Raw genomic sequence first — 18,466 nt, 5'->3', positions numbered from 1 at the left:
TCTATTAGATGTGGATCTGATGGTGTGTGTGAGGGTGAGGGATCTATTAGATGTGGATCTGATGGTGCGTGTGAGGGTGAGGGATCTATTAGATGTGGATCTGATGGTGTGTGTGAGGGTGAGGGATCTATTAGATGTGGATCTGATGGTGCGTGTGAGGGATCTATTAGATGTTATCTGATGGTGTGTGTGAGGGTGAGGGATCTATTAGATGTGATCTGATGGTGTGTGTGAGGGTGAGGGATCTATTAGATGTGGATCTGATGGTCTGTGTGTGAGGGTGAGGGATCTATTAGATGTGGATCTGATGGGGTGTGTGTGAGGGTGAGGGATCTATTAGATGTGGATCTGATGGTGTGTGTGAGGGTGAGGGATCTATTAGACATTGATCTGATGCTGTGTGTGAGGGTGAGGGATCTATTAGATGTGATCTGATGGTGTGAGGGTGAGGGATCTATTAGATGTGGATCTGATGGTGTGTGTGAAGGTGAGGGATCTATTAGATGTGGATCTGATGGTGTGTGTGAGGGTGAGGGATCTATTAGATGTGATCTGATGGTGTGTGTGAGTGTGAGGGATCTATTAGATGTGGATCTGATGGTGCGTGTGAGGGTGAGGGTGAGGGATCTATTAGATGTGGATCTGATGGTGTGTGTGTGAGGGTGAGGAATCTATTAGACGTTGATCTGATGCTGTGTGTGAGGGATCTATTAGATGTGATCTGATGGTGTGTGTGTGAGGGTGAGGGATCTATTAGATGTGGATCTGATGGTGTGTGTGAAGGTGAGGGATCTATTAGATGTGGATCTGATGGTGTGTGTGAGGGTGAGGGATCTATTAGATGTGGATCTGATGGTGCGTGTGAGGGTGAGGGATCTATTAGATGTGGATCTGATGGTGTGTGTGTGAGGGTGAGGAATCTATTAGACGTTGATCTGATGCTGTGTGTGAGGGTGAGGGATCAATTAGATGTGATCTGATGGTGTGTGTGAGGGTGAGGGATCTATTAGATGTGGATCTGATGGTGCGTGTGAGGGTGAGGGATCTATTAGATGTGGATCTGATGGTGCGTGTGAGGGTGAGGGATCTATTAGATGTGGATCTGATGGTGCGTGTGAGAGTGAGGATGACCAGGATGAGGTGGTTAGAACAGTGAATATTATTAACTCTGCTCTGATTGGTTGCTGATGTGTGTGTGTGTGTGTGTGTGTGTGTGTGTGTGTGTGTGTGTGTGTGTGTGTGTGCGCAGTGAGGGTGGTGCCCCGCAGTGATTGGGGGGCGGTGGAGGCTCGGACGGTGGAGAGATTGCTCACCCCCGCTGAGGAGTTCATCGTCCATCACACGGCCATGTGGAGCTGCTGGAAACGAACCCAGAGCATCGAGCAGCTCACCTACATCCAACACCTACACATCCAGCAGCGCCAGTTCCAGGACATCGGGTACAAGTGAGTCTCATCATGCTGCAGCAGTGTGGAACCTGACGTGTTTCTGTAGTGCACTGAATGTTACTGACTCTGTGTGTGTGTGTGTGTGTGTGTGTGTGTGTGTGTAGTTTCCTGGTGGATCAGGCTGGCGTTGTGTATGAAGGACGTGGTTGGGGTGTTGTGGGAGCTCACGCCAAAACACACAACCTCAACTCTGTCGGTGTGGCCTTCATGGGAAACTTCAACGGTAACAGCACACACACACACACACTCACACTCACACACACACACACACACACACACTCTCACACACACACACACACTGAGCATCTTTGGCTAGCATGCAGATAAGGCTTTTTGGAGGGGCGTCCACAAACTTTTTGGTATTGGTTGGTAATTCCATGTGGTTTTTGGTGAAATAAAAACAAACCCTCCAAACCGGTCATGTTCTGGTGGTCCTGCATGACTGATCCTACACCACTGTTCCTGTATGACTGTAACTGTATGACTGTTCCTGTATGACTGTTCCTGCACCACTGTTCCTGTATGACTGTTCCTGTATGACTGTTCCTGTATGACTGTTCCTGTATGACTGTTCCTGCACCACTGTTCCTGTATGACTGTTCCTGTATGACTGTTCCTGTATGACTGTTCCTGTATGACTGTTCCTGCACCACTGTTCCTGTATGACTGTTCCTGTATGACTGTTCCTGTATGACTGTTCCTGCACCACTGTTCCTGTATGACTGTTCCTGCATGACTGATCCTACACCACTGTTCCTGTATGACTGTAACTGTACTACTGTTCCTGTATGACTGTTCCTGCACCACTGTTCCTGTATGACTTTTCCTGTATGACTGATCCTGTATGACTGTTCCTGCACCACTGTTCCTGTATGACTGTTCCTGTATGACTGTTCCTGTATGACTGTTCCTGCACCACTGTTCCTGTATGACTGTTCCTGTATGACTGTTCCTGCACCACTGTTCCTGTATGACTGTTCCTGCATGACTGTTCCTGCATGAATGTTCCGCAGTAATCATATTGTACAGTTAGCTTAACGTTGTGTTGTTGTGTTTTCGTTTAGACGAGACTCCAAGCATGGCGGCGCTGTCGGCGGTACGAGCTCTGTTCCGGTACGGAATGAAGGAGGGGTTCTTAAGTCCCGACTGTGTGATTTTGGGCCACAGAGACGTCTCAGATACCGAGTGTCCTGGAGAAAATCTCTACTCTGTACTGCACACGCTCAGACTGAAGTAAAAAAGCAGAATCTGTTTTAAGGTGGACTGATTAATGGTTTCTATTTTTTTTTAAATGTATGTATTTTATTATTAACAAGGCTGAACTAACAGTTGGGGAGCTGTTCTGTTCCTCCTGCCAATCATGAGAGTTTTGGATCTCAGACTTGTCTGATTGTTGTATGTGGCCACTTGATGGCGCAGTGGTTCCAACAAACTGTTGCACAGCATCGAAGAGTCTCGAACACCTAGATAGGTGCTGTGACCTCCTGTACTGAGTGGCATGGCAGGTTCTCTGCTCGTCCTTGTGTTGTACTGTGGTTCCCCTGTTTCTATCCACCACCCAAAATGCAGTAGGTGGATTAGCCGAACGAAATCTGCCTCAGGAGTGAGTTAGTGCCTGTGTGAGCGTGTTACCCTGCAGCAGGTTGCTACCCGGTCCTGGGTGTGGTACTACAGTGGTTACACATTTTTTAAATGACCACCAGTTTGTGGAATGTTCAGCATGCCAGATCCACTAAACACAAACTGGGTTCCATAAAGAATTGGTTTGGTGAGCTGGGTGTGAGGAGAATGTCGCCCAGTATTGGTGTTCAAGCCTGATAAAGCTAATGTGGTTACATGGAAGTGAATTCCTATTATTAAAATCCAAAATTTAATTGAATTCACTGTGAACAAACTTAAGATTGTGCTTTTTGTTCAAGTAACTGGCTCTTAAGCTTTTAAGTCTGTATTTATGTTTTAAATATTGAGGCTTTTTCTCTACTTGTGAGTTCTTATCTGTTCTTTCGTATCCCATAAACTGCTGTTACAATTCAATTCCCCAGAGTTGATTAATAAACTCTTATTTTATCTCTTATCTTGAGTATAAACTTTGCTGTTTTAGTGGGTGTCCACATATTTTTGGTCGCATTAGCTGACAGATCTGTGTGACTGTAAACCTTTAGCCGAAAGCAGGCTATGCGTGAGAGGGGCTGTGTCCCAATACTTTGCACCTAGTGCACTATATAGAGCGTGCAGTCGTAGGACCCTTCGTAGTGCACGAGTGTAGGTAAGAAGAGAGGTTTTTGGAAAGCACGCAATGCAGAACCCACCAATCAGGTGTTAGGAACACGTCACTTGGTCTATATAAAGGGCTACGACTTGTGGTCTGTGTCTGGTTCGTCCTCAGTGAAGGATACCGATAACATCTCACTTACTGATCACATAATACAGGCTGTTTTTGGTTTATTTTTTTAATCTAATCTAAGCTCCATCGTTTTAGTCGTTTTCAATCAACCTTCTACACCCAGGAAGTAGAAACCCACCGAGGTAAGCCATTCGTTTTATTAAACAGCTTTCAATGAGGATGCTATCGGTGCTAACTTGCTAACTTACTCATTAATCCTGATTTATTTAATCCGCATTAATTCATTAATCAATCAGATCTCCTGACAGCACAGAATTAATCATTATTACATGATAAAGTGGGTAAAAGGTGCCAAAAGATCCAACAACTGGATGTGTAAGTAGTGTCCTTGTACACATGTACTCTGTAGGACAGATCTACAGTCTAGTATGCATATATATATATATATACAGTATTATATATCTTATATTTATATATAACATAAGGTATTTAAGAGTTTGCTTGACTTTAATAATGTTTAATACTGTTGAATAGTATTTCCAGTCAGCTGTACTGTATTATATGTAATAACACTATTATAAATACTTTAGGGACACCCTGTAGAATAGAATTATTTTATTGTCATTGCACAGTGCTCACTTTTATAAACACACTTTTATAAATACATATATAATATCAATAGTTTTTTTTTAGGTTTGTAAATTGTACTTTTATTTGCGCACATGGATATAAACATGTCATCTTTACCAATAGAGTAGTTAAATAGTCATTCCAGTCAACTGTACTGGAAGTGACACTTCTATATTATTATATGTAATAACATGTCAATAAATATAAAATATAATATACAGGGTTTCTCTAGAGTCTGGACACATAGGAACCATCACTAACTGTAGCTAACTATATGTTTACTAATACACACACATACACATCACATCACAGACAGTGTAAAACACATTGAAGATGTTATTGATTAATATTCTATTGAAATAAGATGTTGAAATGTATTGAAAATATGCAATTTGCTTATGTGTCCAGACTTTAGGGACACCCTGTAGAATTTAAATGAATTGAATTGAATATAATATAATAAGAGTGGCTATATTGTTGTATCATAAATGCACAACAAAATGTATGAGCGTCTCCTTGAATGTACATGTATACACACACACACACACACACACACACACACACACACACACACACACACACACACACACATACATACATATATATATACTGTATATATAGTTGCATGTATTTACAGATAAGCATATACACATCTAGAGACAGAAACGGGACTTGAAAGAAGTTAGATATGTTCGAACCCTTTATAAATACATACAGTGTATCACAAAAGTGAGTACACCCCTCACATTTCTGCAAATATTTCATTATATCTTTTCATGGGACAACACTATAGACATGAAACTTGGATATAAGTTAGAGTAGTCAGTGTACAACTTGTATAGCAGTGTAGATTTACTGTATTCTGAAAATAACTCAACACACAGCCATTAATGTCTAAATAGCTGCAACATAAGTGAGTACACCCCACAGTGAACATGTCCAAATTGTGCCCAAATGTGTCGTTGTCCCTCCCTGGTGTCATGTGTCAAGGTCCCAGGTGTAAATGGGGAGCAGGGCTGTTAAATTTGGTGTTTTGGGTACAATTCTCTCATACTGGCCACTGGATATTCAACATGGCACCTCATGGCAAAGAACTCTCTGAGGATGTGAGAAATAGAATTGTTGCTCTCCACAAAGATGGCCTGGGCTATAAGAAGATTGCTAACACCCTGGAACTGAGCTACAGCATGGTGGCCAAGGTCATACAGCGGTTTTCCAGGACAGGTTCCGCTCGGAACAGGCTTCGCCTGAGAATTTGAGTCCACGTGTTCGGCGTCATATCCAGAGGTTGGCTTTAAAAAATAGACACATGAGTGCTGCCAGCATTGCTGCAGAGGTTGAAGACGTGGGAGGTCAGCCTGTCAGTGCTCAGACCATACGCCACACACTGCATCAACTCGGTCTGCATGGTCGTCATCCCAGAAGGAAGCTGATGCACAAGAAAGCCCACAAACAGTTTGCTGAAGACAAGCAGTCCAAGAACATGGATTACTGGAATGCCCTGTGGTCTGACGAGACCAAGATAAACTTGTTTGGCTCAGATGGTGTCCAGCATGTGTGGCAGCGCCCTGGTGAGAAGTACCAAGACAACTGTATCTTGCCTACAGTCAAGCATGGTGGTGGTAGCATCATGGTCTTGGGCTGCATGAGTGTTGCTGGCACTGGGGAGCTGCAGTTCATTGAGGGAAACATGAATTCCAACATGTACTGTGACATTCTGAAACAGAGCATGATCCCCTCCCTTCCAAAACTGGGCCTCATGGCAGTTTTCCAACAGGATAACGACCCCAAACACAACCTCCAAGATGACAACTGCCTTGCTGAGGAAGCTGAAGGTAAAGGTGATGGACTAAACCCAATTGAGCACCTGTGGCGCATCCTCAAGTGGAAGGTGGAGGAGTTCAAGGTGTCTAACATCCACCAGCTCCGTGATGTCATCATGGAGGAGTGGAAGAGGATTCCAGTAGCAACCTGTGCAGCTCTGGTAAATTCCATGCCCAGGAGGGTTAAGGCAGTGCTGGATAATAATGGTGGTCACACAAAATATTGACACTTTGGGCACAATTTGGACATGTTCACTGTGGGGTGTACTCACTTATGTTGCCAGCCATTTAGACATTAATGGCTGTGTGTTGAGTTATTTTCAGAAGACAGTAAATCTACACTGCTATACAAGTTGTACACTGACTACTCTAAGTTATATCCAAGTTTTATTTCTATAGTGTTGTCCCATGAAAAGATATAATAAAATATTTGCAGAAATGTGAGGGGTGTACTCACTTTTGTGATACACTGTATATAATATTAGTAGTTGATATTTTTTTCCATGTTTGTAAGTTGTACCTTTATTTGCACACGTGGATGTAAACATGCCTGATAAACACTCACTCACTCACTCACTCACCTTCTCACTCACCTTCTCACTCATATTTAGCAGCTCAGGACACTGGAAGCAAAACCGTATCCGGCAAGAACATGCCAAACTCCTGACAGACCTTCAGTGTGTTCACACACACTTAGTCACCAGCTGCATGAAATCAGATTGAGGAAACAATAGGATAAAATAGTGATGTGATTCTGGGGAAAGTCCCGAGTCCCGAGCCTGCACAGTCAGTGATGGATATTTTAGTGAAGAAGCATGTGATGAAGCTTTCCGGGTTCTGCTGAAGTGGATTTTCAAGTATTCAGTCTATCAACTCTCACATCACATACTGAGCAGGAAGTGCAGAATCATCCGGATCAGATCTCACCCTCCTGATCAGATCTCTCAGACGTACTAAAATATATTAAATAAATAAAATTAGCACTTCATAATCACAAACGTGCAGGAATAATAACGTTAATAAAGTCAAAGGGAGTGAGGACATGAGGGCTGTTGTATAGCACCCACACCACCCATGTGACTCTAACACAAACACTGCTTCAGTGTGTATAAACGATGATAAACCTCCGAGTAGTTTCTGTGTTTAGTCTGAATAATGGATTCAAACTGGAGTTAAAGTATTTATGATTAACAGTAAATATTTATAATAATGTATAAACAGACTGAGAACCGGCTCATCACGACTGAGTCCTGAACCGTTTCCTTTAAAGGAAAACTACTGATTTTGTTTAGTGATGTTATTAGGAACAGGTGTGTGTGTGTGTGTGTGTGTGTGTGTGTGTGTGTGTGTGTGTGTGTGTGTGTGTGTGTGTGTGTGTGTGTGTGTGTGTGTGTGTGTGTGTGTGTGTGTGTGTGTGGTTCTCGGGTCTCGGGTCTCGGTTACTGAACACCGTGAGAATCATGAATATTCTCCTGCTCTGAAGCTGGATGTGTTTATGTTTAATAGCTAAATACCAGTTTTTATCAAACATATACTGACAGATTGGCCTTAATACTGACCGGAACGACAACCAAGTCAAATATAAATGATCCTCAGAACACGGATAATAAAACACTTGACGAGGGCTTTAGACTGATCTAAAATTCCTGCCATGAATACTTATTGTGTAAGTATAATAAATAATGAAATATAAATGATTGGTATGTATGCAGCAGATACGTAACAGTGATGAGGAACCACACACACACACACACACACACACACACACACACACACACACACACACACACACACACACACACACACACACAGTTCTGCACCGTCATGAACGCTGGATCACGTCGATCCACCTGAATACGGTTCAGGGCGTGTCTACGAAACATAACACAGCAGCTCAGCTCCGAGCGTTCGGTGTAATCTGATCTTCCTCTTGTATTGAAGTCTTGTTGGTAGGTAAAAGGAAGAGGCGCGTCTCCCGTCTGAGTCTGATACGTTAGGAACCGTACGTCTGAGGTGGGGTCACGCCGACCCCAAAGTCCACTTCTATTCACTTTCATTTAATAAATAATCAAATCTTTTAGATCCACTAGGAATGGTTCAGTCCTGATCTTCTGGATCCACTATATTAGTTCAGTCTAAATCTTTTGGATTCACTTGAGGTGTTTAGTCAAAATATCCCCCACTGGGGATAGTTTAGCCCAGATCTTCTGGATCCACCGGTAATGGTTTAGTCCAGATTTTTTAGATCCACCTGCAATGGTGCAGTCCAGATCCTTTAGATCCACTGGGAATTATTCAGACCAGATCTTTTAGATTTGCTGGGAATAGTGCAGCCCAGATCTACTGGATCTACTTGAGATGTTTAGACTAGATCCTTAAGATCCACTGGGGATGGTTTAGTCCAGTTTTTTTTTTGATCCACTGGGAATGGTGCAGTCCAGATCTATTAGAGCCATTGGGGATAGTTCAGTCCAGATCTTTTTGGATCCACTGGAGTTCAGATCGTTTAGATCGTGACTATGGAATCGTTGACACACAATCCGACGCCTCACATTTGTACCTCAGCAGATGAGCAGATTTCTGGGTGTGTAATCACTGTAATCAGTTAATTGGTCGCGGTCCAGCACCATCACTAACAGTATCCTGGATTGAGAAAATAAAAGTTCAGCATCGGTTTGTCCATGGTGCAGGACGTCTTCACATTTTCACCTGGTTAAGAAGTGGATTTTGACCCGGGTGATTTGTGGCGGTGGGATTAACCGTGGTGTAAAACTTTAATCCCTAAAGACGGCGTACGTGCGTGCCAGTGTAACTGAGGGATCATGGGAAACCTGCGCCGTCCGTACATGCAGATCTGACGCCATGAGTCCGAAACTCGACCGAACAAAAGCCCTGATTGTTTGGGATTAAATCTGGAGACGGGCGCGGTCAGGGTGTCGTGTTTAGACCCGTCACTCTGACACAGCATTTCTGCGGCCCGGCCACGCCCCGTTCATCAGCAGAATTCTGAGCGGCCTGATGTTGGAATGAATCCAGACACGTTTTATTCTTCTCACTCCGAAGTGTGTCATCACACATCACTATAAAAGGAACGTGACCGGTGCGGGGAGGTACGGTGAGGTACGGTACAGTGTGGTGAGGTACGGTGAGGTACGGTACAGTGTGGTGGGTGTGGTGAGGTACGGTGGACGCGCCCCTCACTTCACATTTTCAGCGGTGTTTCCTGTTCCGGGAAAGTTTGTTCCTGGTCACGACTTCCTTTTCTTCTAAATGTCTCTGTAATAACAGAACCTTCATGTTCTCCTCTTGGTTCCTGGTTTAGGTTTTAGGTTTTGTGGTGTTATAGTAAAATCCAGCGCTGCCTGTTACAGGAGGGGCACGGTGGTACGTGAACCTATAACCATTGTGGGGACACTAGGAGATATGAGTCAGGAGGGGCATCCGGTGTAAAATCATCCACTGGGGGTGGTTCATTTCAGATCTTTTAGATCCACTGAGGGTGGGTTAGTTCAGATCCATCAGATCCACTAGAGATGATTCAGTCCATATATTTTAGATCCACCAGGGATAGTTCATTCCAGATCTATTATGTCCACTGGAGATGGTTCAGCCCAGATCTTTTAGATCCACTGGGAATGGTGCAGTCCAGATCTTTTAGATCTGCTGGGAATGGTGCAGTCCAGATCCTTTAGATCCACTGGGGATGGTTCAGTTCTGATCCTTTAGATCCACTAGAGATGGTTCAGCCCAGATCTTTTAGACGATGGAACCACCGACACCCAATCCGACACCTCACGTTTGTACCTTAATTCGTAGTGTTCTGGGTGTATAATCACTGTAATTAGTTAATTGTTCACCGTCGCCCAGGGCAACAACAAACTCCACGTTTTGGATGTTTTCAATTCTTCTACAAGACCAGACCTGTGTCATTCCGATGCGTCCCTTCAGTCTGAGATCTTTATCAGACGAGGTCTAAAACTGTTGCTCGTTCATTTCCTTCCTCAGTTCTCGAGGTCCGGTTACAGCAGGGGGGTAAGTGGGCGTGGTCAGAAATATTTCACCTATTCTGGTTAGCGGCTTGACCTTAATTTAGCATTGCAGCTACGCCGAACCTGTAATCTGAGGGTTTCACGAAGTTTATTTGGGGTTTAATCCAGTCCTTTCTTTCCTGTCATGCCAGATTTTGGACCCTCGATCATGGACGCCATCATCCGCTGCCCGTTCCTGTCCCGCGTGCCACAGGCGTTCCTCCAGCAGACCAGGAAAACCCTGGTGAGCTACGCGGTGAAGTGCCCCGTGATGATGGACCTGGCGTCGAAGCCGCTGGTCCGCGCCGTGTCCTCCACTCCGGCCAACTTCCAGAAGAGTGATGATGTCATCCAGACGGGTGAGCCAGCGGGTGGAAGTTTCACCACCAGGGGGAGACGTCGGACTGCAGTATTCTGAGCCGTGTTGTTCATTCTTCTCTTCTAGAAGCTACCGAGGCCCCCGAAATGCCCAGTGGTCACCCCAAAGCTCCGGCGGGCTCCAAGTGCCCCTTCCTGGCGGCTGAGATGGGCCAGAAGAACAGCGGCGTGGTGAGACAGGCCAGCATGGATCTGCAGGAGGACGTTTCGGAGGTCCGCACCCTGCAGCAAGGTTCGAATCTCATCTGTAATAACGAAGATTCGCTAGCCTACTGCCTCATAGATTTAGGTTCGAATCTCAGCGGTGCTCGTGGTTGATTGATTAATAGCCTTGTGATGGATTGGCAGTCTGTCCAGGTGGAGCCTGAGCCCACAGCAACCCTGACCAGGATAAAGCTGCTGATAAAAATAAAAATAAATGATAATAAATAAATAATTGTGATTGCTTGCGCCCTCTCACTACTACTGTGATCCAGGGTTCGAATCCCCAGTGCTGTCGGCCTGTTGGGCTTCTCCATACAGACATGATTGGCTGTGTCTGGGAAGGGAGGGTGGTCCAGGTCCCACAATGGATCGACACTCTTTAAGGTGTTCCTGTCTCGTGCCCAGTGTTTCATGGTGGTACCTGGGCCCACTGCGACCCTGACCACGGAAAAGCAGTTGCACCCTCCCATTACTACTGTGTTCCAGGGTGTAAATCCCCAGCGGTGCTATCGGCCTGTTGGGCTTCTACATACAGACATGATTGGATTTTGGTGCATAATTGAATTGTGCCCAGTGTTTCCTGTGGAATCTGGACCCACTGCGACCCTGACCAGGATAAATTGGTGGTAAAGCATGAGAACGAACGAAGGTTTTGTTCCTGCAGACGTCTCGGCGCTGGAGCTGAACCCTCACGTGAAGGAGGTGAAGTCTGGAGGGAGCCTGATGAAGAAGCTGATGAAACAGCGCCCCACCCTGGTGTCTCACCTGCTGCAGGAGAACATGCCAAAGTGTAAGTATCGCTCTAGAACTTTCTCAAATCATCCGTTTAATGTGGAGAGGAGCTGATCTAGGGTCTGAAGTTTACGCAGAGCAGAGGGGGGAAAACATCCAGTGAGCGGCAGTTCGACTAGCTGAAACCAGCTGGATCGTCTGTCCGAAGCGACTTACGACTGTGACTGAATACAGTTCAGGCAGTCAAGGGCCTTGCTCGGGGGCCCAACAGTGTCAACTAAGCAATGGTGGGGCTTGAACTGGCAACCTTGTGATAACCGCTGATGAGCTGAACCCAACGTGTCCGGGTCAGAAATTGGCACGAATCAAATAAATCAGGTTCTGATGATGATGATGATGATGATGATGATGATGATGATGATGATGATGGTGGTGTGGGCGCACGCTGGTACCAGTCAGTCATGGTTTGAACCCCGTGAGCTCGGTCTGTATGAGTATGGCTGAACACGTGCTTCCTCTCATACCTGCGACCCAGTTTCACCTGGTTCCAGTAGCATGACCCTGAGTTGTGTGTGATTTACTTGCCTCCCCAGTAACCGGATCTGAACCCAGTGGTTCCAGTGCAGCTTATTTATTTATTTATTTATTTATGTATTCATTTATTTATTTATTTATTTCCTCCAGCCGTCTCTAACTTCCGCTACGACGAGTTCTTCGAGAAGAAGATCGAGACCAAGAAGAACGACCACACCTACCGCGTGTTTAAGACGGTGAACCGGAGAGCCACCGAGTTCCCCATGGCGGACGATTACTCCGGGTCTCTGGTGCAGCGGCGCGACGTCTCGGTGTGGTGCAGTAACGACTACCTGGGGATGAGTCGGCACCCGCGCGTGGTCCAGACCGTCTCGTAAGTCCTCGCCCGCCGTTTCCTGACGCTCGGCTCCTGCGGCGTCCTCTGGGTTGACGCTTGAACGTTTGGGTTCCGCAGGGAGACGCTACAGAGGCACGGCTCGGGCGCCGGGGGGACGCGGAACATCTCGGGGACCAGCAAGTTCCACGTGGATCTGGAACACGAGCTGGCCGATCTGCACGGGAAGGACGCGGCGCTGCTCTTCACCTCCTGCTTCGTCGCTAACGACTCCACGCTGTTCACCCTCGCCAAGATGCTGCCTGGTAACTTCAGTCATGTGATTCCATGGGTGGCGGGGAGGGGCGTGGCTCACTGTAGCACTGACGGGTGATGAGAAGTGGCGGCAGAGCGAGTACGTGTCGGGGGATGTGTGGTTATCCGGCTCTCCTTGATCAGAGCGGATTCACAATCAGGAATTGGATATGACTAAATTGGAAACGCAGATTCTCTTTTTAATGTTTGTTGTATGACCAGAAGTATGTGGACACCTGGACGTCTTATAAAATGGGGCCACGACACGGTTATAACAGCCTTCAGTGTCTGGGAAGGTTTGCCACCAAACAGTTTTAGTATGCCTGTGGGAATTTGTGCCCATTAGTTCGGCACTGATGCTGGATGAGAAGCTTGCAGTTCGTCCCAAAATGACGTCCCTCGTCATACCATACAAGGTCTCCATGCACAGGAGAAGGGAAGGACCTTCCCCAAACTGTGTCCACAAATGTAATAGCACAAATCGTACGTTACAGAACTGATTGAACTGGCCTGTTAGCAGCGTGTGTGTCTGGAACACCCGGAGTGCTGAATTAGTAGAGGCGTCCACATACTTTTGGCCCCGTGTGTGTGTGTGTGTGTGATTTGACGCGAGTCTCTTTGATCTTCTCAGGATGTGAGATCTACTCGGACGCCGGGAACCACGCCTCCATGATCCAGGGGATCCGGAACAGCGGAGCGAAGAAGTTCATCTTCCATCACAACGACGTGGCTCACCTGAGGGAACTCCTGGAGAAATCCGATCCTCACGTTCCCAAGATCGTGGCCTTCGAGACGGTGCACTCCATGGACGGTGAGTCGGGGATATTATGGGATGTTTTGTGAGGGTTCCACCTTCTTTTGTTCACTCGTGGCCGCTTGATCCACCCACATTAAGGAAGATCATGATCTGCGAGGTGCGAGTGACTGGGGGTTAAGGGCCATGCTCAAGGGCCCAACCAGAGACCTTTAGAGTGGTAGTGCAGCAGTAAAATGCACATGCCCAGCGTATCTGAGGGAGGGAGGGTTGTACAGAGACGGGGGGTAACTGAGATCGGTGCATGACTCTCCGTGCATGATACGGATCTCCGTATGAACCTGGTGCAGGTGAACAGAAGCGGTCTGTACTGCACATGTCCTCAGTCAGCAGTGGAGGGAAATACCATCAGGTGAATTGGGTATGACTAAAAAATCAAGCTTCTACCTCATTCCTGGCGCATTGGGTTGATTTCGGTCAGAGTGATGCGCTGACTGTTCATCTTGTGTCCAAAAAACCCGTGTGAGGTGGAGGGGTGGTGCAGCCGTGTGCAGCTGCACGGAGCCGGGGTTCGAATCTGAGGGCGTGTCCGGAGTAGGAAGGGTGAGGTACAGAGTTTTTATGGTGGCTACTGGAACAGCGACTCCTGCTGTCGGGTCAAGGCATCGGTATGAAATAGAGGAACACCCACAGTGTAGCGTGAGTCTCTGTACGTGTTACGGTTCTTTCTGATCGGCAAGCACTTGACAAGTCGTATTCTAGGATTGTTCTAGTGATGATCTAACAGGAGAATATTAATGAGGTCCAGCGCTCTAACTGACACTAATCACGGGGGGTTTGGGTGTGTGTTCGGTCCTCTGTAGGCGCGGTGTGCCCCCTGGAGGAGATGTGCGACGTCGCTCACGAGTTCGGAGCCATCACGTTCGTGGACGAAGTTCACGCCGTCGGTCTGTACGGAGCCAGAGGAGGAGGAATCGGCGACCGGGATGGGGTCATGCACAAGATGGACATCATCTCCGGAACTCTGGGTGAGTTTTAGCTTCTGTGTGTGAGGTGTGGGTGTGTGTGGTGGTGTGTGTGTGAGGTGGGTGTGTGTGGTGTGGTTGTGTGTGGTGTGTGTGTGGTGTGTGTGGTGTGTGTGTGGTGTGTGGTGGTGTGTGTGGTGGTGTGTGTGTGTGTGTGGTGTGTGGTGGTGTGTGTGGTGGTGTGTGTGTGGTGGTGTGTGTGGTGGTGTGTGTGTGGTGTGTGTGTGGTGTGTGTGTGGTGTGGTTGTGTGGTTGGTGTGTGTGTGTGTGGTGTGTGTGTGGTGTGTGGTGGTGTGTGTGTGTGTGTGTGTGGTGTGTGTGTGGTGTGTGTGTGGTGTGTGTGTGGTGTGTGTGTGGTGTGTGTGTGGTGTGGTTGGTGTGTGTGTGTGTGGTGTGTGGTGGTGTGTGTGTGTGTGTGTGTGGTGTGTGTGTGGTGTGTGTGTGGTGTGTGTGTGTGGTGTGTGTGTGGTGTGTGTGTGTTTTGGGTGGTGTGGTGTGTGTGTGTGGTGGTGGTGGTGTGTGTGGTGGTGTGTGTGTGGTGGTGGTGTGTGTGTGTGTGTGTGTGTGGTGTGTTGTGGTGTGTGTGTGTGGTGTGTTGTGGTGTGTGTGTGTGGTGGTGGTGTGTGTGTGTTGTGGTGGTGTGTGTGTGTGGTGGTTGTGGTGTGTGTGTGTTGTGGGTGGTGTGGTGTGTGTGTGTTGTGGGTGGTGTGGTGTGTGTGTGTTGTGGGTGGTGTGGTGTGTGTGTGTTGTGGTTGGTGGTGGTGTGTGTGGTGGTGTGTGTGTGGTGGTGTGTGTGGTGTGTGTGTGGTGTGTTGTGGTGTGTGTGGTGGTGTGTGTGGTGGTGTGTGTGTTGTGGTGTGTTGTGGTGTGTGTGTGTGGTGGTGTGTGTATTTATTGCTGTAACAGGTTCTTGGAGCGCCCACTAACTTTCTAATGGTGGGACCATGAAAGCTGACCTTAAAAATGAGGTGGTGTGAGTGAGGTCTGCAGTTTCTTTAGATCTTTTAGTGACTTTGTATTTTCCTGGAGGTGTTTTGATGTGTGGAGAACTTCTCAGAAGTTTAGTTTATTTGCAGATGAAGGAATTGAGATCCAACAGCTCCCACGGTGCCGGAAAGGCTGCAGGATTCTGTACGAGTCTTGTTTGGTTGGTTGGTTAGTTAGTTAGTTGGTTGAGTAACTGAGGGGGCAGTTACTTTTCCTCACAGGCTGTAGATCAGATTTTGAAGGGGGCGAATACTTTTTCCCGTCCCCGAGCGGACTTGGCTCAGGATCGCGTTCCTGCTGTGCAGAATAAAAACGATGAGCCGTGCCGTGTGTACGTGACCGGAGGGATCCGGTTCTGTCACGTATTCCTCCCCAGACTCCCGGTGGACCCGAACGCTCCCTTGTTGCTAAGCGACCGCTCTTGTTTTCCCCTTCGTTCCCCCCCCCGAGGGCCCTTGAGAAGCTCGGTGTTCTGCCCCGACAGGTTGAAATGACCGGAGCTTTTCATCCTGAACACAAAAGCTGGAGGATCAGACGCTCGGGCTCCGACCTTCTACAGACGCTTCCTGTCAGGAACAGACCTCGCTCTTATCTGGAGGACAACAACCTCAGAACCTCCTCCTCCACCTCCTCCGTCCTGACCTTCATCCTGGATCTCAACACAAGAAGACTTTTAACCTACCTTGCAACCATAAAAATAAAAATGAATATATAATATGGACCAAAATATGAAGACACATACATTATACCTATTACTGCCATTAAATGACACCAATGTGTTAAACATGGCGTTAAAACTTAAATAAATAAATAAATCATCCTGGATCTCACAACCTCCAACTTAACATGCAGTACCATTGTGCAAAAGTATTTGGACGCCCCTTCTATGATTAGTTATCATATAAAGGAAATGATCCATGATGCGTCGGAGTGTGCAGCAATAATTTAGGGAAGGTCCTTCCATGTTCCAGCATGAGCTCTATAAAGACATAAAGAAACTCCGGCGTCCTGCACAGAGCCCTGAGCTCAGCCCCACTCAACAGCTCTGGGATGAACCGGAACACCGACTGATCGATCAGTGCCCAAACACACTTCGAAGTCTTGTGAGAAGCTTCTCAGGAAAAGATCAGACGGAGGTTGCTCTGTTATTAATAAAGTTTGTTTTTGAAATGGGACGTCCGACAAGCTCACGATCAGGCGTCCAAATACTTTTGGTTGTGTGTGTGTGTGTGTGTGTGTGTGTGTGTGTGCGCACTTCGTACTGTACATTCTCTGACGCTGGGGAAAAAGAAATAAAACACAATCAGTTTGCTGTGAGGGGGGGGTGTTCACTTTGACTGAGGGTGCACAAACTTTTGATCAGATTGTATGTAAACGATAAGGAATGGGCGTGGCTGGTCAACTTTGGTATCTAAAGTGTTAATTAATAAATTAAACATTTACAGGGCCACCCTGTCCATTAGAGCCAGTCATGTCTGTGTGTGTATGAAGACGCCCGACCAGCTGACGGCACCGCTGGGGATTCGAACCCATAATCGTTTATATTTATGTGCATATATTGTGTGTGTGTGTGTGTGTGTGTGTATGTGTGTGTGTGTGTGTGTGTGTGTGTGTGTGTGTGTGTGTGTGTGTGTGTGTGTGCGCGCGCAGGAAAGGCGTTCGGCTGTGTGGGAGGCTACATCGCCAGCACCAGCGCTCTGGTGGACACGGTGCGCTCGTACGCCGCCGGTTTCATCTTCACCACGTCGCTCCCTCCCATGCTGCTGGCCGGCGCTCGGGAGTCCATCAGGGTCCTGAAGAGCGAGGAGGGGCGGGTCCTACGCCGCAAACACCAGCGCAACGTCAAACTGCTGCGCCAGATGCTGATGGACTCGGGACTGCCCGTCGTCCACTGCCCCTCTCACATCATTCCAGTCCGGGTACGAAAGAGTTCATCCGGGTTCCCTGATACCTGTTTCTGTACAGCCGGGAGCTCATACACTCGTTCTCATGAGCACAAATCCCCACAGACACACGCTAAAGTCCGAACTCAGAAGTGTGTGTGTGTTCTGTTTGTTTCTGATGTCGTGTGGGATGTCCAGCATGCTCATGATCTGGCGTCCGAATACGTATAGGGCTGGGCTCACTGCGAAGCTGCTGGCTTGTTGTCATCACCGTCCACAGTCGAGCAAGCTTCACGCTGACGTGCTCAGAGGCCGCTGTGCAGGAAATGATGTGAACGAAGCAGAAGCACCAAACTGCAGTCCAGCATTAGGGTTCCTCTCCTGAGCGTGAGCTTCATTCCTGCACTCCAGGCTCATCCTGATGTAAAGCTCGCTCGACTGTGGACAGTGCGTCGCTGGATTAATGACAGTAGGTGTGGAGGAACTGACGGTGATGTGTGTTCCAGGTTTCTGATGCGGAGAAGAACACGGCGGTGTGCGACATCCTCATGAACCGCTACAACATCTACGTTCAGGCCATCAACTACCCCACCGTCGCCCGCGGCGACGAGCTCCTCCGCATCGCCCCCACGCCCCATCACAACCCTCAGATGATGAAATATTTCGTGGGTAAGTCGGACGGAACACGAACATGCTAAAGATCCTGCAAGCACGTGTCCACCAGCGTATAAGGTGCTGGTGTAGAAGGTTCTAGGGTGTAATGAAAGCTTTCTGATGTTTGCTGGTTACAGAGAGGCTGCTGCAGGCGTGGCAGGAGGTGGGACTGGAACTGAAACCCCACTCCTCGGCCGAGTGCGACTTCTGCCGGCAGCCACTGCACTTCCAACTGATGAGCGAGAGGGAGAAGTCGTACTTCAGCGGCCTCAGCCACCCCATATCCGCCCTGGCCTGAGGATCCCGTCACCTCGGCCATCGCGGATCGATAGAGATGATTAGATTTATATTTCTCAGATTATGTATAAGAAAATAAACCAAAATGGCTTCAACTTCATGTTTGTTTGGTGTGTG

At 47.5% G+C, this 18,466-nt stretch overlaps 2 protein-coding genes across 2 annotated transcripts; both read left to right on the top strand.

The window, feature by feature from the left end:
• Positions 1 to 1,282: 1,282 nt before the first annotated feature.
• pglyrp5 (peptidoglycan recognition protein 5) lies at positions 1,283 to 3,409 on the top strand. Its single transcript, XM_062986888.1, has 3 exons — positions 1,283 to 1,445; positions 1,553 to 1,671; positions 2,513 to 3,409. Exons 1-3 carry the CDS (start codon positions 1,348 to 1,350, stop codon positions 2,683 to 2,685), a joined length of 390 nt encoding a protein of 129 aa, XP_062842958.1. The 5' UTR covers positions 1,283 to 1,347; the 3' UTR covers positions 2,686 to 3,409.
• A 422-nt stretch (positions 3,410 to 3,831) lies between these two features.
• Positions 3,832 to 18,449, top strand: alas1 (aminolevulinate, delta-, synthase 1). Its single transcript, XM_062987198.1, has 11 exons — positions 3,832 to 3,974; positions 10,426 to 10,632; positions 10,719 to 10,883; positions 11,520 to 11,645; positions 12,272 to 12,494; positions 12,576 to 12,760; positions 13,381 to 13,560; positions 14,367 to 14,531; positions 17,166 to 17,434; positions 17,905 to 18,067; positions 18,190 to 18,449. The coding sequence occupies exons 2-11, from the start codon at positions 10,443 to 10,445 to the stop codon at positions 18,348 to 18,350; spliced, it is 1,827 nt and encodes a 608-aa protein (XP_062843268.1). The 5' UTR covers positions 3,832 to 3,974; positions 10,426 to 10,442; the 3' UTR covers positions 18,351 to 18,449.
• Positions 18,450 to 18,466: the final 17 nt, after the last annotated feature.

This window comes from Trichomycterus rosablanca, chromosome 24, assembly GCF_030014385.1.
Source record: "Trichomycterus rosablanca isolate fTriRos1 chromosome 24, fTriRos1.hap1, whole genome shotgun sequence".
Classification (NCBI taxonomy): domain Eukaryota; kingdom Metazoa; phylum Chordata; class Actinopteri; order Siluriformes; family Trichomycteridae; genus Trichomycterus; species Trichomycterus rosablanca.
This window is presented reverse-complemented; position numbering and strand designations above follow the sequence as displayed.